General features: G+C 35.6%; 1 protein-coding gene across 1 annotated transcript in view; it reads right to left on the bottom strand.

The window, feature by feature from the left end:
* Positions 1–26451, bottom strand: part of BRINP3 (BMP/retinoic acid inducible neural specific 3) — a 188484-nt gene that overhangs the window by 29278 nt on the left and 132755 nt on the right. The window contains exons 5-6 of the mRNA XM_021405499.1: positions 24266–24502; positions 7224–7446 (exon numbers count right to left, since the gene is read on the bottom strand). Coding sequence (XP_021261174.1) covers positions 7224–7446; positions 24266–24502 — 460 coding nt within the window. The remainder of the gene's footprint in view (positions 1–7223; positions 7447–24265; positions 24503–26451) is intronic.

Below are 26451 nucleotides of genomic sequence, written 5' to 3'. Positions count from 1 at the left end.
TTGGCATTTCTGTTCTTGTTATCCAGTTATTCTTAGAAGGCGACCTACGAAAGATGGACACCAAAGTAGTCATCAGACTTCTTGAATGAAATATTAGTGACAGGACAGGGGGAAATGGTTTTAAACTGGAAGGTGGTAGATTTAGACTAGATATCAGGAGGAAATTCTTCACTGTGAAGGTGGTGAGACACTGGACCAGGCTGCTCAGTGAGGTTGTGGATTCTGAAAACATTCAAGGCCAGGCTGGATGGGGCAACCGGTCTGGTGGGAGGTGTCCCTGCCTATAGCAGGGGGTTGGAACGAGATGGTCTTAAAGGTCCCTTCCAACCCAAACCATTCTGTGATTCTATGATTTTCCTTGAGCCATTTTCTGCCATCAGACTTCTGAATACTGTCACCTTTGAGCTATTGTCTAAGATACTGCTGTCTGAATATTCAACATTATTATTTAGTATACAAACAATAGATAGAATGAAGTCACATTCCTCTTGCCAACAGTTTGTTGTCAGAAAGTGTGGACAGTTTGCCTGTTCTCTTTAAGTTGAAGGAGAATTGAAAAAAATTCACGTATAGCAAGATAAGAAGAACAAGCCCTGTGAGTAGATAATAAAATGCAACATTAGAAAACCAAGACTCCTGCAGAGAGCTTCTAAGAACAGACTGTGCCTGCACAAATGGGATGCTCCAAAATTAATGCCTCCTATTTTACGAGGTTGGCCTACAATGCCAGAGGGGGATGTTGGTTACATGACAGTGGAGGCTGAACCTACCCATCAATATCCCATTACATTGAGTTGCTGTGTGATAGACGGCAGCAGAGGGGCTGTGTGACAGAATGGTGTCTGACATGGAAGTACATACGAAGCAAAGGTGTGTCACTGAATTCCTTCACGCAGAAAAAATGGCACCTATTGACACTGTGAACATTTATGGAGACCAAACAGTGGATGTGAGCACAGTGAGGTGGTGGGCGGTGCATTTCAGCAGTGGCAACAGATACAGTGGGTCACCTCCACTGGAGCAGATTTGTATAAGTACAGCATGCAGGTTTCTTGCTCATAGCTGGCAAAAATGTGGTGACTGTATTGCAAAAGAATGTTTTGTAGCTGAGAATTTACTCTATCCAACAGTGTTATTGCACTCTTTGTATCTGTTGTAGTTTCTACAGTAATAAATAGAAGGCATTACTTTTGCGGAAGGCCTTGTATTTTAGGCCCAGTCCATCCATCCAAGTTTCTGCTGTCTTAAACTGTCTTTCTGTAATGCAATTTACATCTAGGTTCACTATTTACCTTTATTCTAACAGTCCACAAACTGATGTGTAGTAAGATTTTTTTCCTCACATCCAGTGCCAAAAATATGCTTTGGAAAGAAAAAAATCTTTCTAATGTTTTCCAAAATGTCCATGCATTGAACTCTGTGGCTTCCTTGGTGGAAGATTTTATTCCTTAATAGTTTTGTGCACATTAATCAATTATACTTTTAGAAGTAAAATGATCTAAAGTTGCTCATCACCAGCTTTGGGAGAGAAGAGAGTAATAATGTGCAGCATCTTGAGGGTGTGGAATGGCTTACAGTATGTTTTCTTTGTGTGTTTCATTATGAAGTATTCTGAAGAAAACAGGTTAAAAGGCCTCTGTATCCTAAGGATTGGAATTAGATTCTGTTATAAAAAAAGTCAGATTTCATAAATCTTTGTGTGTGTGTGTGTGTGTGCGCGCTTATGGACGGAAGAAAAGTGTAAGATACAAGACCCTCCTCTTAAGTGTTCTTATAATATTCAGACCCTGTTGGGCTCTCAGGGCATGTGAAATTTTTGCTCTGCAGAAATCGTAAAGAAATCGAAAAATGGAAATTCATGGCTCATCCTTTTCTGTAGATGTCTGTGGTGCCTTCTTTTGAAAATTCCAGAATTAACTATCTTTTTAAAAACCAGAATTCTTTCTGCAGCTCTTCTGTTTGATGCATTCATCTACTGCCTCCAGTGATGAATGACTTCTACATGAATGATGTCTACATTAGCTCTCAAAGATTGATTCTTTAAAAAAAAAAGAAAGTCTTTTATGAAGATGAGGACATACTTCAAATGTAAGGCTACTGAGAATAGCTTTCCCTTTTAGACATAAGAATTCTGATATGTTAATTAAAATCTTTTTACAAGTTAAATAGTTTGTCTAAATTTGCTTTCACCTTGCTGTACTAGAAACAGATCCTTTAAAAAAATTAAGTCACATTCTGATAATGACTTGGCTAAAATGTTGGTATAACAAAGATCCTCACTGTACATTATATGATAATATCAAACATCCAGTATTTTTTAAAAAATTAAATACTGACATTTTATTCAAGATTACATGCTTTTTGTGCAAATATTTTACATAAGTCTTTTGAAATGAAAATTCTTATTTACTTGAGTTGCTCATAATCATCAGTTGCAGTGTGTTGCAGCAGATTTCTATTTTGTTTATATGCCAAGGAAGATGTAATTTATTCCACTCGTTTATTGCTGTATTTACCTTACATTTCTTTTTTTTAATATTTTTGTTTATGTCATTATTAAACCACAAATGGTGCTGGTGAAATTTGTCCTCAAATGGTGCTTTTTCCTTATTAAGTGATTTAAACTGCATACAAGTAAGGTTTGTACTTATAGTAAAATAGCGTAGAAAGTGCATTCACTCAAATGGATGACATTAGCCAAGGAAGCCATTTGAGTAACACAGAAAAAGAAGGAAAATGAGCTCTGAACTGGCACTTGTCGGGGAAGAAATGAAAGGTGCTCCCTCTCTTCAGTGTCTTTCAGAAAGAAGTGTTTAGTTACTAAGTCCAGTCATGGAAAATCATTGTCATTCTTCTTGAAATGTATTTTGGGAAGTTAAGATCCTTTTTCTCCCTCAACACAGTTTATTATTGTTTTACACTCTAGAATAAATCTATTCATTTTCCCATTTTAGTTTCAAAATTTAGACATGTTAAGTCCCTGCTTACCTTCTGGTTCATGTCAGAATTGTCACTTGATAACAGTTTGTGGATAGAATCATACCTTTCCTTAATATGATTTTTAACTTCTCAGCATATGGTCATTGCATTTAAAAAGAAACCTTACTGCTGCCTTAACCAAAACAGAAACAAGAACAATTTTTGCTTCCCAAAGTACACACAAGCCTATAATCACAATTGACTTTGCCATATGTGAACAACAGCGACATGTATGATACCAATTATGTAAAACTGGTATTTATTTATTTTTTACATATATTTTGTCTTAGAAAAATAAGATTGGATCCAAAGCCTGCCCTTCACTGTCTGTAGCAGGATAGCAATTTCTTACCTCACTGGAGAAAAACACGGCTAAAGCTAGAAGCTTGGCCCAACTTAATGGCTATGTCAGTCCTTTTCTCGGGCTAGATATACTAGAGTACAACTACCATATGCAAACAGCTTCCAAAGATTTACAATTATTCATTACACCTCATGGTCCTAGTACAGAAATATGCATGATGGTGTCAGCACAGAAATGTGGTTTTACACCACACTTTGATTCCTACAGAGCAAAATGTATTGAGTTGCTAGCACTGTTTCAACAACCCTCTTATATACACGTTACACCACCTACTGATTCCTGCAAAGTAGAATGTATTGTGCCACTAGTGGTGTTTCAACAACATTCCTGCATAAAAACTGCAGCAAGAGCTGGCCATCTAGTGGAATAACAATTGCTGCATGCAGTGGACTCTGGTCAAGCAAACATAATGAATGAGCATATGATATTTCAGGTTTTTAAGGCTGATGTGTCAATGAAATGAGAGTATGTTAGAAATAATCACTTGAACCTTTGGAATCAGCACAGTGTTGAGTCCTGATTACAGAAAGTGTATTGAGTAATTCAGGTGAATTTTAAAAGTTACATTGAACAGCTCCATAATAGTTTATAATGAAAATGTACAGAGTTTTAGTGTATCTTAGCAAGATTTGATTCTCAGGAAAAGGAAAAATGATCCATTTCACATTAATGAAAGGAAGCTTAAAACCTGAGAACATCTGGGGTTGGAAAATATTTGCAATGAACAGAATAAAATAAAAATAGTAATCACATTCCCATCCCCAGTGCATACCAAACTGCTGCAGTAAATAAGATGTTGTTCTATAGTTAGTGCAGCCTTAAAGAAAAGTATTTATACATACGTGTAAAATGAAAAATGCAAATTGTGTCACATACAAATGTAGTTTCTTTAACTTGCAGGTTAATCGACTCTCTTCTACCCTTAACAATGATGCTACGAAAGGTTTCAATGATATTTTCATTCAAAGATTAGAAAGATAACATATAAACATAATTTAGTCTTATGACTAGGAAATATAAAGTTACAAGCAATTCTGACTAATTAATTAAATTGAATCCTATTAAAAATAAACAAATCAAAACCAAGCAACAATTTGCTTCATGTTCAGTATCAACATTCTGCGGCTAGAAGGATCAGTATTTTCAGTAATGAATTATAACCTTGACCATATGTAGAAGCTCCTGCAAGTGTGACAAAATGATTTCTGGCAGACAACATAGATAAATCCCCATAAAAGCCAGTCTTACAGGAAGTTTTCATTAATCAAATCAAACTTTTAGGACATGACTCCCAGCTTCCTAAAAGAGAAAGCCAGCTCCCAACTTTAAGAATCTATGTATCATCTATTAATTTTTAAAATACAAGGTAAAATTAAACGTTAACACAGTTCCTTTGTTTTTACTCACTGCCAGCCTCGTGATCTTTACTACAAACAGAAGGCTCTTTAATCTGTATCTGAAAAGACAAGCGCCCATAAAATAGAATTTTAAATCGTATTTATACCTCCATTAACTCTTTCTAATCTCTCTCTCCATAATAAAAATCGCCCTTAGCAGGACTCAAACACTAATCCAAATTAGTTGTTAACAAATCCTTCAGAAAGTATTATATTTTGTTCAAATTCTCACTTTCTCTTTCCTTGGAGTCTATATCGTTGGCACATGAAGCTATGTTTCTTCCTTTTTCTTCTGTCTTCCCTAAAACACAAGAAATGCTAATGCTTCGCTTTGCTTTCCTTTTTCATTCTACTCCTTTTCTGTTGAGAGATCTCATCAGGTTTACAGCCTGATCAGTATTTAATGTTTCTCCATTGCATTACTCAGTTTTCCTATGCATTCGCTGCTCACCTTTTAGCAGTTAAGTATGGACAAATTCAGAACTGTGTTTGGATTAAGTATACTGTTACCACTAGAAGTACCTGAATATTATTGTGTCAAGATGTATGTTTACATTCTTATTATCCCTCTTTCCATCACTAAATTCTTTATCCATTCCTGTATCTCCAACTATTTGCCTGATGTTTTATTGTTGTTGTTTTCTTAACCAGGTTTGGAAATTACATTGGTTTCATTTGACCTTTCCCTCCCATTTCCCAGTTTAAAGCTCTTCTTTTCAGCCATAAAAACCCTGGTGTCAGAAGGCAATTTTCCTAGATAGTCAGATGGAGCCCATCCTTGGAAAATTCTCATTTTTACTAAATGTATTCCAGTAGATAAGTATTCCCAAAACTGCCCTTAGCACTGACCTTCAGCCATCTCTTGATCATCACTGACATCATATTCTGTATGGACTGCAAAAAAAAAATCTGGGTGGTCACCAAAACAGGATCTAATTTTCCTAGTAGTAAGTTCTGATATTTCTATGTTAGAAATGCATTGCAAAATGAAACTGCCCTGGAAGTTTAGTGCAACTCCCTGTAGAACAAGAGTATTCATTGCTGGTTAAATTTGTTATCAACAAATAAAGTGTGAACTCACACATTCTGCCTTTTGTAAACAAAACACAAAAACAACAGCAACAACAAGAACACAAAAACTGAACTTCATATAACAAACACAAGACAGATGTGCTTTGATCAATTTCAACTGATGTTAGCGTTTTGCTCTGCATTTCACCTATTCTCTGCAGTCAATGTCTGCCAAAGATTGCCCCAAAAATTAAGCTGAAGAACTGGGTTATTTTCAATTTTGATAGGGAAAAGAAATAATAATGTGAGGGTGGGTTCTGTTTCTTGCATTTTAAGAAGCTCTGCAGGCCATTGGTGGAAACTGGGCTCCTGCAGAAGTATTTATGTTGAATCATCACTTGCTCATTCAGGACATGGCTAAGAAACACAGCAGATGATGCTGAATCACTGTAGTGACTGTATAACCTTTCTTAGTGGGACATTTTATAAATACGGAATGACTCCAAAAGAGAAAATTATGTATTTTGTTTCAGCTAGCAAATCATAAAGCAGAGCAAAATGCATAGAGAGAGAGGGCACAAGAGCCATAATGGTTACCACCTTCTGAAAGAAAAAGAGGATGGAGTAGCTATGCACTACCAAAAGTCGAAGAAATTATTGGAGCCTCAGCAGAGCTGAAAGCGAGGGAGAGTAAAGTACCCCTGGCAGTTCTGGAACATTGAACCTAAACTAGATTTCTTCAAAACTGATGGAGAAATGTGCTAAATTCAGGAGTCACTGGACTAATCATATGATGCTTTTGCTCAGAAGAATAATTTCCCTAAAAGCTCATTCATTTCGGATTTACTCTACTGTCATTCCATTACTTTCAATAAAGCCATTTTCGATCAGCAATTCACAATAACCACTTATGTTAATACAGATTTGACTAGCTAGCTTTCGGGGTCTCTCAGTTTCTAGGCAGAACTAAAACACGTTTTCTTTCCTTAGGCATCCTTTCAAATCTAATTTATATCTGACAAATGAGACAAGAAATCAATAGTACGTAGTATATACTGTATAATGACCTGGAAAGTTCTTAAAATAGTGAAGCTTGCTGCAGAATAGGTATTCAGTATTCCATATACAATTATTTGGCACTGTTAAAATTGGCCAAATTCCACTGAAAATACAGTTCTGTTAAAAAGGGGCAAACCAAACGGGATGAATTTGGATGCTAATGCTATTTTGACGTTGCTTCTCATAACACGGTTGTATACAAATAAGGTTTTATTTTGATTTTTCCCATGGCATTTAGGAAAACAGAAACAGAAAAATATTGAAGGTCAGCATTGTTTAACTTCTAGAAATATAAAGACTATATTCTGTACATATACTGTATGTCATGCACTGTTACAACCGTGCCATTAAGGAGATACTAGCAGGAAACAACACTATGAGTTTTTCAGATTTTCATAGGCAGATTTTCTTACCTCTGCCTTGGCATGCGGATGAGTGGCTGTTTATGACATCTCTTGCTAAGGCCAAAGAGCTTGTGAACAGTTTTCTGTGCCTTGAGAAATAGTTGCTTCATGCTGTTTTCTAGTTGCTCATAGCGACGCTGAAAATTAGAATCCATTGTCCACAAATGCATTACAGTAGATGTGTTCAGAAAATAATTCATGGGCAGCCTTTTCATAAATAATTTGAATTCATCTAAAAAAAAAAAGACAACATTTATTAGGTTTTAATTATGTATTTGTAGCTATTTTTAGAGTAAAAATGAACTTATTCTTTGGTTGTTCTTGAATGTCTAACATATTCAAATGATCTTTTGCAATTTTAGAACTGACGCTTTCAAAGTAGAAAGTTAACCATATTTTTGTGATAATATTAGTATAAAAACAGAAAAAAAATAATTATATCCTTAAATATTAAATTGATCTTAAAAGGCAACTCAAGCACTGTCACTATTTCTCAACCTGGATAACATAAAGATTAAATAAGAATCAGAGCTACTCACCTTTAAATCTAGGGCCTGAAAGTAAAAGCACATTTAAAGATCAGTATACATTGACCTATATGGAGAAGATGGAAAATGATTTTAAAAGGTGTATATTCCAATACTTAGGAAATTCAAATAAATATGGTTTGACAGTCCTGCTCTTTCTTAGACTAAGATAAGCCATTAAAGGTTAGACTTTCAAAAGTATTTAGAATAGAAAACGAGTCCTTCAAAGCGTTCCATGGTACTTTGACTCTTCAGAAACTGACCCCATAATTTCTTTTTAACTCTTGTCCCCATCTCTAAAGTGGTAAAATAAAGAGTTCTTAAGCCACACGTTCACTGTGAATTCACATTGTGAATATCCTTTGCTTTTTGATTTGTTCTGCTAGCTTAGTCCATGTAAGATATATAGATTGAATCTCATTAACAGAATCTTATTAATCAGTGAGTCTATTTTCATGAGCAGTATAATTTACAAGTTGAATTATAAGTTTTGAATCTTAATAAACTTTATTTTAAAAGGGCTCTAATTGGGAGCATTGGGGAATGGGGGTGAAGGGGAGTGGAAGAGAAAATAAATAGCACTCTTGAATATATATATCCTATTCTTTCTTGGTTCCATATTTCAGTACTTTTTTCCATCTACCTTCCTGCAGCTTTTTACTGCAGCAAAGTCACTTATCCTACTGCTTTCACCCTGCCAGTTGCGCCTTTTGGGTAGTATATTGTGAATGTAATGATCCAATGGACTGCAGCAGCCTCCTGCTTAGAACTAGAGCTGTTCATAATATTTAACATTGCTATAAGTTTAGGTTTCTTGTGGGAGAGGGCTGATTAGGGAAAATGTCTGCTAACATGAAAGAATATTCTACTACAATCAAATCAAGAGGTATGCCTGCTTGGTTTAGTTTAATCTCTTTTTTTCTTTAATAGAATATTTTAATAGAAAAAATGTATACATATATATTTTAGTGGGTTAATAAGAAATTTTTTTCCTAAATGAGCTGGACCAGCCATCCTCCATATTCAGTAGGGCATGGGGTCAGGATGAAACAAAACAGGTATTTTTTGGCATAGAATATTCTGTGATGGATTACAATTCATCGGAAGATAAATAGTATTGAAAGATCTTCTGGAAGGTACAAAATGAAAGGGAAGGGGCAAAGAGGATGATTTAATATTTAATAAAAAATGGTTTTAATGATTCATCTGGAATCTCTTCAGCAACATGTTATTCATTTTCTTGCCATGCCTTCCTCTTTGGGTACTAGCCTTATCTACTCTCCTCTTGAGATCAGTACCACTGCCCTTCTGCTATCTCTGGGTGAAAATTAAGGGAAATGAACTTTTTGCTTCTTTTATGAAGTATTTGGAGCCTAACTCTTAATGTTTGGTTTTTTTCTTCTCCCTAATTTTATCTAAGATATTAGTTCTTATCCAATGTCCAAAAAGACTAATCATCTAACCCTAGGTTTTGGGTTTTTTTTGGTTTGGTTGTTTTTTTTAAATTTAAATAGAAGTATTTGGTAAATTTTACTTGACCAGATGAGCTGTGCTTTGTCTCTTGGTGTAATTGTAGGAAAACAATTCCCAAGTGACAAAGAAAAAATTACACCTCAATCTCCCCGCAAAACACATCCCAAACTTCCTTTCTCTTCAAGGCTTGCACAGCTACTGTGAGAAAGGATTAAGTTTGGCTTGTCTGAAGGTGGCCCACTGGTTTGGGAAAGCCTTCCAAGCCTGAAGAGTGCATTTTCAAATCTATTTACCGGTGTTTAAAAAAAAAAAAAAAAGATAAATAGGGGTAAGTGAACTGTTTCAAAGTACATCCTTTGGCAAAACTCAGATCTGCAGTTTGTATAAATCATCCAAGCTCTGCTGACTTCAGAGGAGTGTACTAATGCACTCAGGGAGGATCAGATCCAAAAGCTGCATTCCTGAATACCTGTTTTAATTGCTAACATCCCCGTTCTCTTCTGTTCTTCAGAGACCCTGGTATATTTACACAAACTCAGTTTCATGACGCCAAAAAAAAAAAAATATATCCCAGAGGAGAGAACATACTCAGAATATGCCTTTTCAATTTTCATATTTGTGTAATAACTTAAGAACCACTGTCAATTTGTTGTCCTTTGCAAGCTTTACAGCTAACAACTAATCAGATGCAGTGTTTAGACATGATAAGGAGGGTTTACAGTCTTTAACTTGCAATGCAAATGCATTTCCAATAAGAAAGTGCTCCTTTTTTCCCTGTAATAAACATCATCCTTGACTATCCCTGAGCCCTGAATGATCATGCTAATGAGCACCACAATGCAGGTAAAAGAGAGACAGAGATAAAATGAGCATGGTTACATACTGCCTTCTGCAAAAAAAAAGGAAAGGAAAGATAATGCGCTCATATCTTAAACAGACACATTTCATGATCTGTGAAACTACAACACGAACTCCTACCACTGAGAGATGATTAAACTATTACACTCTAATCAACACATTATACCAGCCATTCGTGAAGATTAACAGCTAGTACTATAGTGCTGGGAGACATAGAAATTGATGGTATTAAAACATGGTACTTGATACAACATATGATAAGATTTCAGTACTTTCTAATTTATTTTTTCATTGGTAGATATGAAGTGCACATGTAATACGATTTTTCATACTACTCACTTCAAATAACGACAAAAATATAAAATATAATATGCAGTGATTGATCAAACAAGTTTACTTAACTTTCCATTTATACATGGCCAAGTTTATTTTTCACCTTCCCCTTTTGCAAGCTTTATCTTCCATGTGTTAGTAGTGAATAGACTGAAATGGCATACCATATTTCAACAGCAAAGAATAAATGTAAAATATGACAATGGAAGTAAATATTATTGCTGAAGTCAGATGCATATCAGACACATTTAGGCTGTAGTAAATACCTAGAACTACTTTGCTTATAACTTGGATTCTCAATGTTAATGCTGAATACATTGATTAGTATTCTGCAGACAGAGCCAGCAAAGACCAGAAAAATGCAACGAGTCTCATCAAAAGATCTGACAATTCCCTGTTACAAGGAAGAAAAAGGTGCCTGCTCTCTGTGTTGGACGAGAGCAGGACCCTTGAGTCCTTTGCTCTAAATATTTTACATATCCCTGATATTTTGAATTACAAGACCTATACAAGACCATTCATGCATGCAAGACGATAGAACACTTCAGTTTTTACTTCAGCTGAGGCCAAGTGTTTTTTTGGAACTTTTCCAGAATATCAGAACGTTCTGTGATAGCATGTTTCTTAAGATCCTTTTTGGAATATCTTTGGAAGCATCTTGGAAGTCAATGCAATTATCCCAACTGGGGAATCCACAATACTGGGTTAATAATGGTAGCACAAGTAAACATCTGACTGTGCAATGTAATGCTTGCATAACATGTCACATAATATCAATGCACTTTCTTCTCCCACTGACTTTTGCATAAATGGAACAAATCCAATTATTGTTCCCAATTTTTTCTTTTAAATAAGACCTACTGTTTACCCTATCAATATAAAAATGATTCTCTCTAGTCTATATGGGATTAGTAACACAGTAATTTTACCCTCACAGCCCAAGGCACACTCCTGTAAAGTCTGGGAACAATCCTGGCTTCTGTTATGAGAATAGCTTGAGTAGGAGGGTACAAAACTGTAGCTCATTCCAGCTTCTCCTGGTGAGCTCCTGGTGGGCCTCCTCACACTATGGTATCCTTCTAGTTCAGAAACTTGTGGGAAGCAACCCACCTCTCATCTGCCAAACTGACTGGCTTCAGAACAGCATACCTTGCTGTGCTTCTCCTCTGGTGCAACTTGATGCCATTTCCTGTTGTCCTATTGCTTGTTAGTTGGGAGAAGAGAATGACCCTTGCCCCGCTACATTTCAGGTTGTTACAGAGAGCAATGAGGCCTCCCCTGAGCCTCTTTTACTCTGGGCTACCCCCAGGCAGATCGACACTTCCTGCCAGCTTGGTGTCATCTGCAAACTTGCTGAGGGTGCTCTCAATGCCCTCATCCAGGTCATCAATAAAGATATTGAAGAGGACAGGCCCCAGCACCGACCCCTGGGGAACACCACTCGTGACCGGTCGCCAGCTGGATTTAACTCCATTTCTGATATAGGATGGGATGCTGTCAGCTTTCTTGACCACTTGAGCACACTGATGGCTCATATTCAACATATACCCCCACGTCCATTGCTGCCAGGCAGCTTTCCAGTCAAATTACAACATAAAGTTTCAGGAAATACATATTCCTGTTTAATTGTGGACTGTATAGTCTAATCCAATATTGAATTTCCTTTTTTTTCTAAATAAGCATTCAAATGTGCAAAAACCAAATATATTATTGAACAAAAACAGTCTGAATATACCTGAAAAACTGTTTTGCTTGGCCAGTTTAATAGCTCTTTATTCACTGACATACTATTTGCAACAAACTTACGGGTAAGAATTTCGACTGTAGCTTTTTTCCATTCATCAAAGCCCAGGAAAAGTATGTCTGTAGGAGAAAACCACTTTGTATGTCATATTATTATGTCAAAATTTACCACTAGATAGCAATTGAAATGGGCTATTTTATCATTTCTCTAAATGACGCTTTAATGATACATTTTCTTCCTTTTTTATCCAAGAAAAATAATAAAAAAGTCTTTGATAATCTTTATAATGAATAAAATGTTGTGTGACCATTTGTTTGATTGACAGCATTTCCAACACTTAAGCCTTGTCTGTAAAACCTATGCAGTTGTCATTTATGTATATCTTCTTTTTCTTTAGAGCTTAACTTGTTCTGAAGGTATTAATAGTCTGCCATCACAGTCTTGAATTGTATAATACTTCATAACTAAAAACTGTTATGCTTTTCAACTAACAATACATGATAATAGCTCTATGGCAAATTGCCAAAAATTTACTAGTCCTTTACAAATGCTTGTGATAGTACATCTAGTCTTGCACACTAGTTCAAATGAGAGTGATTCATACAAATTTGCTCAAGTGAATTCATGCTCTGTGTAGCTTTGATTATGATGACAGCTGTAAAAGACCACGAATGTTCACAAACCACTACGACTTTGGGAAGCCATTTATCTTCCTAAACCATAACACTAGGATCAGAGGTTTCACAGCACTGCAGTGGAGGAAGCTGTCCCTATCTAGCTCTGCTATTCTAACGTTTTATCTCTGTGACCTCATGCATAGTTCCGATTTATTTTATTCACTTCATATGTTGAGTGCACTTGAGTAGGCATACTGGAGGTGGATTTTGTTTCTCCTTTTTTTATTACTATTCTTGTTACAGTAACCCTGCACTATACATTTCTATGCAAACTCAGAAGGACTAGGAAGACATGGCTTGGGCCTTTCCTTACCCCCCACAGTCACCTAGGCCTTCCTGATAGGCTCCATGTCTCCTGTGGCAGTATTGTTGTTGTTCATGTGAGGGAGTAACAAGAGATAATAATCTAAGCTGAGCCAAATGAGCTTTAGCAATTTCTCCTCTATATTCCATAACATTTTGTAAATAACTCTTTATCTCTGCTACATCTCAACTGTCTTTTCTGTTTAGATTGCCAGTTCTTTAGAGAAGAGCCTGTCTCTTAATATATCTTTATATGGCAATACTTTGCCCAATAGGCTGCAAATTTTATTGTTGCCATGTAATACAAACAATAATCTTAAATATTCTTGTATTTCAGGCAACTGCATCCTGCTTGGAGTCCATAGTTATAACTGCAATTAGCGTGAGAAGCAAGACTTCTCAGACAGGAACAGTATCATAAACCCCAGCAGCTTATCACACTTTTTTATACAACGGAAATATATGGGAAAAAAAAATCTACTCTAACAATATGACCATGGTAATATCATTACTTTCCCATAATAATGCTTTTAATTGTAACCAGGGCATAAAATATTACAGCAAGTCAAATACCAGTGTCAGCTGTAAATTGAAACCTCAAACCACAAAGCTGGTAGTTTGAGGAAATAAAAAGCAATAGGGTCTAGAGTTCAAACTTCTGGATGTGGTTGCTGTTCAATGAAATGCTACCTCAATATTGTGTGGGTATTATTAAAGAGATTTATAAAAGATACATGCTTTTTAAAACAGACGACCATGATTCATAAGACTGGAGAAAACAAAGCACTAAAACAAACAGCTGTGTTACAAGAAATGTATCTTTGAAAATAATAGAACTGAAGGAAACCTAAGATTGCAGCTGAAAATCACCTTATTTCTTCATAGAAAATATAATAAAAGTGAACTTTATTTTTTTTCTTTCTTTTATATATATATTTTTTCCATCTAGGATAAATCATTCAGTTCTCCCCATAATTAAAGCTCTTCTCCGAAGTAAATTAACTCTCTTTTGAACTTTCTGAAGGACAACGAGAAGGAAAGATATGTATGTTCTCTGTAAATATAGACTGTATTTGAAGGAGGAGAGGAGCTCAGCATTTAATATTGGAGAGGCTGCTTGAATGGGTACAATCTAACTGCTCTGCAGTCTCCAAGGAAAGTAAATTTATATGATTCTCATAGTGGGCTAAGTTTTTCCTTTTCCTTCTTCCTTCCTCCTTCCTCCTTCTTCCTTTCCCTTTCCCTTCCCCTTCCTCTTTCCCTTTCTTTTTCCATTTTCTCCCAGTTGGCTTTATTTTTTTGAAGTGAAGATTGCTGCAAGGATATTTTGCCTAAACTGTAGTCTTTTCAAGGAGAAAAGAACTGGGCGAAATATCAATGCAACTGAAGGGGAGACTGTTGAACAAAAATCCTCTGATCATTTGTTAGTATATAATTTCTTAGGAACAGTATGGAAGTGTTAAAATGTATCTAATTTTACAGGGACAGGAAAGCCCAGATACTCCCTTCACAGTATTCTCTTGGTGCATAAATAAAGAGGAAAATAGTGCAGAGTTAAACATGGCAGTATAAACCGAATTAACAGAAACGATGCAGATTTCTTATAATCAAGAAGTGACTTGTTTCTTATTCTCAATCTAAATAAAACCTTAACAGTGAGTTCACTTTTCAGAAATGAACAAACAAGACTCCAATAGCTGTCTCTGTAAATCCCAACAAGGTCATTTCCTTCGCTCTGTTAGTTATTCTTTCAGGGGTGATGCTGAATCATTATTCCTTTCAAAATGTTCATATCACTATCCTTCAGCTCAGCATTCTTTGGAATTAATTGCAAACACTCAAGAAAATGTTCTCAAGGAATGTATCCATTTTGAATCATGGATTATTTTGGAATTTTTATGAACATTCTGATTATTTCAATATTTATTTTGTTGTACAAACATTTCCGAAGCATGGACATTCCACTTTCTATCTAGTGCTACCATTGTTATCGTTCTATAGCACTGTAAATGCACCTAATGCAGAGGATGTAATTCTCATGTGTAGATTTAGGCATAATTTGCCATCTCAAAAGCTAATTATATTGTTCTTGGTCATATTGGTAACTCCTACAGTTTAAAAACTGGATAAAGCAAATAAACACTAAATACGTCACAGAAGGATAGTTCAAGAAAGGGAATAAATGAAACAGAAAATATTCTTGGAAAACACACTGAAGTAAACAACCAGTGTTAAGCTTTTTCAAGAGAAGATTTAAGATTCTGTGAGTCAGAATAGACAACATTGCTGTAGAAGAAAAGTGAGACCATGGAGTTACATCCTTCTTAATAAAGAAAGTCCAAAGCTGCCAAAGCAGACTGGAATTCCACCAGGAATGAGTCTGTCACCAGCTCTGAAGAGAACTACATTATGTCCGGTACATAATGGACATAAGTAGAATTATATTAGATCAAGCCTTCTGCTCCTCCTTTTATTATAATATCATCACAATGTTTAAAGTGTCTGAGAATTCAATGCAGTGTGAATCTTTAATAAATTGATTTGTCAGGTGCTGCTTTAGCAGGAGGCATATAATGCTCTTAGGTTTGATCCTGAGGCTATTATATTGCCAGGATTTGATTGGCTGCACCTTCATTTTTGGAACCAAAGAGGAACAATATGGATACTAGCTCTCTGAAGAAATTCTGCACATCACATCTGTTCATTTTATTGAAACAGTGACACCTCCACAGGGGTGAGGTGACGAGTATTGGTCACAGAAGGAACGACAGCTTGGTGTATCTGTTCATACTATCGATTAAACTTCCTGACAATCACATAGGGAAGTTAATTACTGGGAAGCAAATTAACACCTTTGCAAGATAATAGAGAAAACAATAATTATGTTAAGACCTCAGGAGGCTAAATTTTCTTGGCCTCAAGCCCGAAGCTATGAACACCATTTTAAAGAAAACCACTGCTCTACTGCTCTGGGGCAAATAGTTTGAACCATATTGATTGAAGTCTTTATTCTCAGTGATTAAAAAACACCTTCACCTGCCAGTGAGATTTTTCAGACATTTCACAAGGAATCTTTCAATTAAGATTTCACATGAGACTCAATTTGTATCACTGCCGGTCTATTCTTGTCAACAGAGAGGCAGACTATGCTACTTGCATAGTCTGTGCAATTACACCTTATATGTGCCTTGTAAAATGAAATTACAAGGTCCACTAGACTGATACACCCTCTTTTCCGAATCAATAAAAATGAGGTTTCTTAGTGAGTAAGATTAAATCTGTCGTTTTTATAAACAGAAGAAACCATTCAGCATTCAGTTTTATTTTCAGGTTTAATTTTTGTAGCTTATGCTACATGCATATTAGCTAAACTACAGAAACTGGAAAAGCAGTAATCTATCACTGCACCACAGTAAGAGGGAGCTTCAACTGTAAATTGTCTTCAAACAGCAGAGAAATATTCTAAATTTACTGTCTGTCTGTAATGCAAAATCAAACCTACACAGCTCAAAATATTCTTTATGAACTGGAATCTCAACAGAGTCTGAAAGCTAGTCTGGGAAGTTTTCTTCTATTATAACTGCAAGAAGTTTCTTCTGATCAGAATGTATATATAGCAACCTCTATGGTTGATATGACATACATAAATTAAACTCGAATTTATCTTCTTCCCTTGTGCTCAATTTTAGTAATTTGGAACAGGTGTAAAAGAGACATTTAGTACCTCAATTATGTTTTAAAATGTTTATCTTAGAACACAGATTCTCTCTCTCTTTTATAATTATTTTTTTTAATTGAAAGAACAATTATGGGAAACCATGATGAATTTACCACCATGGTGAATTTACACAGTGATTAATATGTAGTCTCTAAAAAACCTAAAGCATCATCACAGTAGTTTCCACATGAATTACTGAGGGCTTTGTTTGGATCTTAGGGCTGCCATTACTACTGGTAATAAGAGAGATAGCCAGAAACAAGGCTGAAGTATACACAATGTAGTAAAAACTGCAGGCTTGGCAGCTGAGAAAAATTACTTTTTTTTACTTGTCAGCTAGATTACTTTGATTTGAAGATAGCAAAAAGCAATAAAAAGGAATCCCAGAATGCCCATTTTTCTAAAGCAGTTTTGGTATGAACTTGTGCCACAAGAATAGCAAAAATCAGTGGCTTATTGGGATGGCAAGCAAAATTATATTAGAATTTTCTGATTAAATAAGGAGATTGCTAAACATCAATCTAAATTCAGACCTTATAGAATCATCCATCAGAAAGAATCTGACACACTATAATCAAAGCAATGTTTTAAAGCACTTTTCTATGGAAAGAAAATAAAAGAGTGACCATTTCTGAAACTGGTTGCATTCCTTAATGCACTACTGGGAAATGTTAATATAATTCAAAATTAAGATGATTTCAGAATTTCAGCTGACAACATTTTATGAAAAAAAGAAATAAAATAAAATGCAAACTTATTTTCTCAAGATTTACCTTGTTTCACATGGGATTTACATTTCTTTCTTGAAGATTTGGATTTGTCGTTGGGTCTCATCATAATGTATTCTGTCAAACAAATGTCTAAGATTTCCATCTTTAACGCTACATGCTCAGATTTAACTTTACATTTTGTTTAACTGGCTGTTAATGTGTCTGTTTGATTCCAGTATATATATATATACATCTTTTTAGCAAATTAACTAACTTTGATGACCTGGCTACTTCAGCTGTTTTTTACATTGTTATTCAAACTGACTGAAAGTAAAAACCTCAGCAGGTGTATGACATCTAAGAGTATCTCTGTCCAAGAATAATGATTCTGAAATTCTCTTCCTTGAGAAACAGTAAGATATCTGCGTGCATTTTGACATCAGTTATGATCATTTGCTATGGATGTATTGATTGTGTGATTCTCATACATAGTCCTGGACTTTGTTAGCAATCATAGAATTGCTTCTTTAGGCCTCAGAAAGGCCTGAAGGATCATAAAAATAATGCTACCAATCTGTGGATAATTCTTAATGATAACTGATGGTGAACAGACATCTCCTCTGAGCATCTGCACTTCCATACCAATGCCAACTCTAAACTCGGTCTTGATTTTACCATATGACAGTATTTCACAATTCCTCACAGGCTCGGTGTTGAAAATCACCTTCACTCTATCTTCTGTCTTTCCCAAGAAGCCGTAGAACAATTTCAAAGCCTGGAGTCAGAACACAGTGCTATTTTGTAAAGAGGTGTAGTGTGCCACAAATGGCCAAACTCTTAAAAAGTGTTAACTCTACTGACTCAGATGCCTACAGAGCAAGGCTACCATCAATCTCAAAATGCAATATATGAATTGAAAAGTACTGAATGAATGCACTGAAATTCTCTCTTTTAGTAGTATACAGTAAAAATATCGATCAAGTTTGCATAGGGTTTCAGTTAACTGAAGTCTAGATTAAGATGAGAGTGAGAAGACCAACTCTTCACTTTCTCAGAGACTATCTGTTGGCACTGTGGTGATGAGTTTTATAAAATTAGATTTCCAGATCTGTGGGGAAAAAAGGGAAGAACTTTTCCTTTTTCAGAGTTAACATTTACAGTATGTTTATACTTCATATGGAAAAAAAATGATTTGAAGAAAGACAGTTCTGAAAGTATTGCATCAAACTATGGTGGTTGCTATGATATTTAGCATTACTCTGATTTTTGGCAATTTTGAAAGTGGAGATAAAAAAATTAATGACACTTTTAAATGGATAATTCCCTACATCTCACTGAAGATTATGGCTAAACGTGGTGGAGATGATGTATCCTATTATTTTGTTTAGATTTTACATAAAAGTAATTACATAGGATGAAAATGCTACCCCCAAAAAGAATGAGATGTGTGAACTTCTGCAGTGTTACTGACTTATAATTCAGTAATGAGCTTATCACCTTCTCTATTAGAATGTACTTTTTTCAGTTCTTTAAATCCAATTCATTTATACAAGGGATGTGAGGAATGTTATTAATTCAAATAAATGGAAAAAAGTAATAAAACTGAGAAAACAGGAATGTAAAGTCTCAAAAGTAATCTATGCTGATGCAAAAAAAAAAAAAACAAAAAAAAAACACTGTGATAACTTTGAGGGTAGTGCTATACATTAACTAAGGATTTTGATTTAATTTTTAGGTGAAAAATGTGGATTTGTTTTTCAGATTATTTTAAATCAGTATGTGTAAAGGTTAACCAATGCTCAACAGCACGACATTCATAAGTTACTCTAGAATTATGAAATAAACTGGGCATGAAGTCCACATCCAGAAACAGGATGCAAAAGAAATTCAGTTCAGCGAGTACTCTGAAATCAAAGCAATAATGGAGAAAGTACAAACAATGAAAAAATAGCTTCAGCATATATTAGTTTGAAAGCTAATATCTATTACCCTTGACTGTATTTACACCACTTTTACTTCTGTGATAATGAAATATACCTTTTAAATTATCTATAAGGCAGAGGTATTAGTCAGAAGAGTGATTGAGAAAAATCTATATTTTGAGAACCTGTTTTGAGAAATCTGTTTTTTTAAAGTTGTAGAAGGATACATTCAAAAACTATTTATAAAAGAATTTTTGATGCTTAATTATGTCTGTGAAGAAACATTGCAGGTAGCATAAAGAATTTTCATGTTCGCTGGGCCAAGTTTTTCGAGGCCCTAGATGGCCCTGTTTCTGATCCATTTAAACTGACGCCTAACATTTAAGCACACAACTCAAATCTATGAAGTTAGTGGATTACAACTGATTAAATTAAGCACATATTTCAGTACTTCACTGAATCAGCTTAAGTCCAACTACGACAGTAAGATTTCTGTCCAACATGTTGTAGGCATGCTATTTCTTTCCACAGTACTTTGTGTTTGTATTGAATGCTTGAAAGAATAAATTTTCAACTTCAAAGCATATTACTTTGAAAACGCGCTTCATAATATTTGTTGCGCATTTTATCCAATGCCTTTCAAGGAATTATTCTGAAAGAGATTTTCTTGCCTTTGAGGGAAAAAATATACCAACTGCTCAGCACTTGGGAAATATACAACGAGTAAGAAGAAAGCTGTCATTTTGTGTGAGATATGTGAAAATAAATGGTTGGAATGAAGATTTTACTTCAATTTTTTCTCAGGAAGTCTCCTAAATATTACTGATTAAAAAAAAAAAGAAATTATCAAAATAAAATTTTGCCATCTTCTATGGCTTGACAACTCCCATTGTCCATGTCCCTATTTTAATGTATTTTGTTTACTTTAAATAGAATGAGAGGAAGTTGGAACAAGGACTACTACAGATTCTTTTGGCAGATCACCTTAAAATAAAATTGCTTTAATTTAAATTGTTTGAGTGAAGTGGCTAGATTTCCAAAGGTACCCAGCATCCAACCACACCAGGATTTTGGTATTGACAATGCATGATTGTGTCTTTGCTGTAAGAATCCAGAGCCTGTGCATGAGTATTCATGCTTCCATGCAATTTAGAGCAGTGGGTCATAATTTCTATAAAATACTTTGTTGCTAGTTAGAGGCTGACAGGATTGTGTGTTAGATCTTCTTTTTTTACATTGCTAAGCCTTGCCAAAAGGGTCCCCAAAACTTCCAAAACCAGCAATGTACAAGAGAACATGTTCACTGATAGTATCACCAACATCAGTGAGTCACATCACAAGTGTTTAAAGTCTTATCCTATCCTATATACTTTATGAAATTGAGAATTTTCCTAAGGAATCTTTTGACACTCTTTATCATGTGAAACTTATTAGCATTTGAGTGCTTGGATCAAACCTTTTTCCTGAATGGGAAAGTCTATCTTTACTGAGAAAGTGGAGTAGAAGAGGAAGTCGTACATGTACATGCTCCTAATACAAAGAGTAAAATGGATAGGGATACAGGAGAAGTGGCAAATTAAAAAGAGCAACACATTGAAAGGGGGTTGGGAGGCGGGCAAGGGGACTACAGGCATATGAATGAGGATTGCAGCACTTCAACCTAACTAATGTAACTGGGCTTGATATTCTGGGATCTCACTGAAACTGAAACCTGGTAAGAGGTCAAGCAGAGATTATCTAGATGTCCTTTTAGTCTACCAATTCTTGTGAAAAGCTGCTTTCATGCAGATAGAGGATAAAAGAAACTCTGATTCCATTAGAGGTGATATTTTTAAGGTCAAGTGTTAGATGATACGATGTAAGAACACAGATTCCTGGAATAATGTTTTCAAAGAACTTTGTTAACACATTAATTCAGCCAAAGGCCTTCAGAAGCTAATGAAATCTGTTAATAAATGTTGAACAGCTTTAGGATAGATTTTCAATAAGGAAACAGCTGCTTATCTTGCAAGGGTAGTAGCTAAGTCTGAAGGCCACAAGATATGATAAGGAATAAGCAGATGGTTCAGAGTAAACAATTTTAAAGTAGCTCTTGTCATTTCCTTGAGAAAACTTAGAGCAGACCTCAATATTACAAAATTATATGAAACTCACTGAGGTAGTAGTGATCAAGTATGTATTTCTGGAGGGTAGCTGGAGACATGAAAAAGCCAGCAAAATTTATTGTAAGATAACTAACGTAATGCTCTATGTTCTCAAAAATGAGGTTTGAGTTGTTAAAAGATGCCAGAAGAACCTGAGTGAAATAAAATCTGCAAATCTGCATGTAACAATGACCAATCCTGAACAGGAACTGTGTTTGGTTGTCTAACCTCTATTGTTCATAATCACTACCAGCAAAACCATACTGTAGACCAGAGTCATTAAGTAAGAAAAACAGGCAGAAATCTTTCATAAAATGCATGCTTTCATTGCACCCAATTTTGAATTAATCTAACATGTGCGTGCATGCATAGACAAGTCATGCTAAATTGTTACCTTTTTTCAGTTGTAATTGTAGTGTACAAGATCTTTGACCTTTTAACTACCTAGACACAATTTTCTTTTATGTCTCCTGATTTAAAAGGCAATGTACTATTGAAACTGGGTAATTTGGAAGAGAGCAGTAAACCCTAGAAAAAAGGATCTTGTGTTTTACTTCCTTTCTTTCTCTCTTCCTTCCTTCCTTTCTTCCTTTTTTTCTTTTTCCTTTTCTTTTTCTTTTTCCTTTTTCTTTTTTCCTTTTTTCTTCTTTCTCTTTTTTTCTCTCCTTCCTTCCATCTTTCTTTCTTTTCTTTCCTTTTTTCTTTCTTTTCTTCTTTCTTTCTTTCTTTCAATTCAAGTAGAGAGTTCCAAACACACAAACTAAATGTAGCCACCTCTTGATTTTAAATGGGATTTAGATATTAAAAAACTACCATTTCTCACTTGTAAAAATCTGTACCTCTGTTGTTTTATCTTGAACAGACAGAAGGAAAGATAACACTAACTATAAACAAGCAATTTCAAATAGAATATTTACTTCCTCTTCAGGCTAAATTCTGTGGACAGATAATGTGCAAGATCTCAACTGAACTCAGTAAGTTTTATAGCTTTTTATATGGAGAAAAAAATTTCTCTATATTCAGATAACTATTTTGCTGTATTTAAAGTAAGGAAGGATTAGGATGGCCAGACATTTAGAAAATGAATACACTTGTGATTAACTTTTTGTGAATGTGGCGATCATAAGATTCAGTGTATGGAGTTCATTCATTCATTCCACTGCAATTTGTGGTAGGTTATGTGGGCCAGTAGTTAGTGCACTGGATTATACTGTACTTTCTTACTCTGACTCTTAATTCCTAGACAACACTTCTTTCAGTTTGCAAAGCAGTAAATGATAGCATTATTCCAGAAATGCATAAAGGTGTTAAAATAGTCAATGAATAAATGTTGGGTTAACATTCACAGAAATGAAGTATAATTTAATTCTTTTATAATCAGTGAAGTGTGTGATCCTCCAAGCAGAAATATTCTCCAAGGAGAAAATTCTGGTATTTTCATATTAAGAGTAAGACTGAGAGTTGGAAAAGGACGTGAGATCTTCAAAAGCACTTTCACTAGAAGTTATAGTAACTGAAAAATGTAACAGATACAGGGTCTTTTGAAATTCTTGAATTACTAAATTAGTCTTTAACAGTACCACAAATGTAAATAAATGAATGTACACTGATAATGTACTACAGTTAAGTAGTAATACAGTTAAGTATTGCACAGATATTTCTTCTTGCCCGTATTCTTCCCATGATCAGAGAGATCATTTTCCCCTTCTCTGCCACTTACTCATTGTCTTTCTCCTACACAACTTAATTCAAATGACAATTTCTGCTTTTTCTGTACTTCCTCCCTATCTCACTCTTTTCTCTTTTTTCTTCACTATTTTTCCCAGGTCTGCTGAGCTCTCCCTACTTTTCCCACCATCTGGTTAGACAGCTGTTACTGATATTACTGAATGAAAACAGTTGTTCAGAAGCTGATTTTACCTGAGGATCCCTATGGAACAGAAAGTTCTGATGATCAGGACAGGTGAAATGATGTATGAAACAAATCTCAATGCTTTAGAGAAAACTGATGTGGCACAGAAGTGTTCTAGAGGCAACATGGATAGGCCCAGGTGAAGCAGAAATCATATAAAGAAACAAGTTACCAACTACAATGGGTTGAACTACTAACTTGTTGGTAAATAGAGGGCAGGCTGTGCCCAACATGTCAGGTTCATAGCATCTCTGGAGCGATGGGATGAAAAGGAAGTACAACAGAAACACCAATCCAGCACAGAAAAACGGATGTGAAATGAAGCAGCTGTTTCAGCCACACTGCAGAATAAAAATTCAGAATACCTTTTCAATGTATATACAGCCTGACTTTGTTCCTGGCTTGTTCTGCTTTCCGACTCCTCTAGCAGAATTCTCTCTCCAAAAGGGATCAAGTCCTCATAGCCCTGGACTCCACAAAGTATACCACATGCATTTTCAGCACAGCCTGCTTAGACTCTAATGTACTTACCCAGACTGGTCATCAGGAGGTGAGGACAACAATTCTTATCAGAATGTTTTAATAATTAAGACTGAGATCCAGGATGCATTCAAGAATATGTTTAGCTTTAGATCTATTAACCATCCTGGAGACTTCAGATGTAGTCTGTTGTATAAATACGTTTTATAAGATACAGTCAAACAGACAAAAATCTTATAAAACATCTCACCGGATTCTTCAAATTCACTGTTATATGCATTCCAAGTTTCACTTATGCGGAGCAGGTTTTCTTCCATGGCTTGAATGTCCATGTAGGGACAGTTGCACTCAGGGAATTTGGGACCGCACTGACACCAGCAGTCATTGTCCTTGCAGATGAACTCTCCCTCTGAATTGCAGGCAATATAGCTCAGAGCTGCCTGGACAAAATGTTCTTGCAGATACTCAGGCAGGATGACCTGAAGACCTTAAGGAAATATAGTAAGTATTATGTTATTAAACTCAAAAGAATACCCAAGCCAAGCAGATTTCCCTACCAACATGAGATGATTAAAAAAATAAAAAATAAAATAAATAAAACTCAGTTAAATAAGCTACAAAAAGAAACAGTGCAGGACAATTTACATATCCTTCTAACATTTGCACTATGTCATGAATTTTCTTGCCTAAGAATTAATTTAATATATACATAGGTTGCTCTGAAAGTAATGCCTCCTTTATTTCCATGGAAACTACAACAGCTACTAAAAGCATAATAACACTATTTGATAAAGCAAATTCTCAGCTACAAAACACTTTTTAAACAGTCACCACCATTAGTGCACCACCATTAGTGATTCATTTTCACCAGTGATGAACAAGAGCCTGCATGCTACCTTTGTAAAAAATCTGTACTAGCGGAGGTGACCCATTGTTTCACATCAGCTACAACAGCGTAGTGGCTAGTAAAATGTTGCCCACATAGTCCACCTTTCATCAGCCTGAACAGACCAAGTCAGCAGGCACCACATCCAGACTATAAACTGGGTGCGGTTAGACAATCCAAACAAGACTGGCAATGTGCTCCACAGTCTTCAAACAAGGCCTGGATTTATCTTGTTGCAAGAGAATGGTTGTCTTCTTCTCTGGCCTCACCTTGGAAGTTCCAGCTTTCAGCTTAGTCAGTGTCATGATGTAGCAGTCAGAGTTAATGATTTCTCTGAGTTCTGATAAACCCAGAATGATCATTTCTTTTCTATCTCAAAAGGCAGTGCATATCACCTTCCCACTGAGGGCTGTCTTGAACTTTTTTATTCAATAGGGAATTCACATGTCACCACTCCCTGGACTGTCATTTTAACTTCAGCTCATAGTGGTGACACCAGGTCTCATCACTACTAATGATGCAATCCAGGGAAATGTCACCTTCTGCCTCATATTGGTTCAACAGGTTCTGACAAACTTGCATACGATGTTCTTTCTGCTCTTGTTTGTGCATTTGTTGGACACAACTGGTGCAAAATTTGCAATATTCCAATGTTGCCAGTATTGTTTCCAATGTATTGAAAGCCATATTCACCTGTACAAAGTTTTCTGGACATAATCCACCAAGCTATGCAGATGAGTTGGTTCAGATACTCTCCATTTTGTGGTGTAACAGCTGTGCTTTGCTGTTCAGAACATGGCTGATCTTTCATGTTGCTATCACCACTGCTGAATCACCACCACCCACCCCTCGCTGTGCTCATCAACATTCAGCAAACATCAATGATTGTCAGCAGGTGCCATTTTTTCTGCACGAGGAATTCAATCCCATACTTTTGCATCCTATGCACTTCCACGTCTGACCCCTTTCAGACTCCTCTACTGCCATCTGTTGCACGGCCACAGGAATAAAGTAAAGGAATATTGGTTCGAAGGTTCAGCCTCTACTGTTATACCACCAACATCAGCCTCTGACATTGTGGGCCAACATAATAAAATAGGAGGCATTACTTTTGGAGCACCCCTCATATATCTTACACTTTTGCCTCAGTATGGAACACTCATTGCAATAGCTACCAACATGTATTCCTCAGATCATATACTAGTGTATTTCTTTCTGGAGGGATTGTCAAAAACAGAAATAATGGATTACATCAAGTTCTCCTTGTTAGGAGACTGAATGAAGAGCCTCAGCTGTAAGTTTTCAGTCTGGAAACTTGCAGATAATTTACAGTCCTTATACTAGAAGCTAATGCAAATTTTGAGAGTGTTGAAGGGAAGTCAACTTTGAAGAGAGTAACAATGAAAGTAAGGAAGCTGTACAAGCAGAAAGACAGATCTGAAGGTAAACACCAGACTTATTTTCAGTGTTGGTTTTGACACAATTAGGTATGCCTGAAATACAGACACATTTAAATTATTCTAGTTATTTTTCCATGCTTCTGTATATCC

This window comes from Numida meleagris, chromosome 7 (assembly GCF_002078875.1).
Source record: "Numida meleagris isolate 19003 breed g44 Domestic line chromosome 7, NumMel1.0, whole genome shotgun sequence".
In the NCBI taxonomy this organism is placed as follows: domain Eukaryota; kingdom Metazoa; phylum Chordata; class Aves; order Galliformes; family Numididae; genus Numida; species Numida meleagris.
The sequence above is the reverse complement of the archived record's forward strand: the minus strand, read 5'-3'. Positions and strand labels throughout refer to the sequence as shown.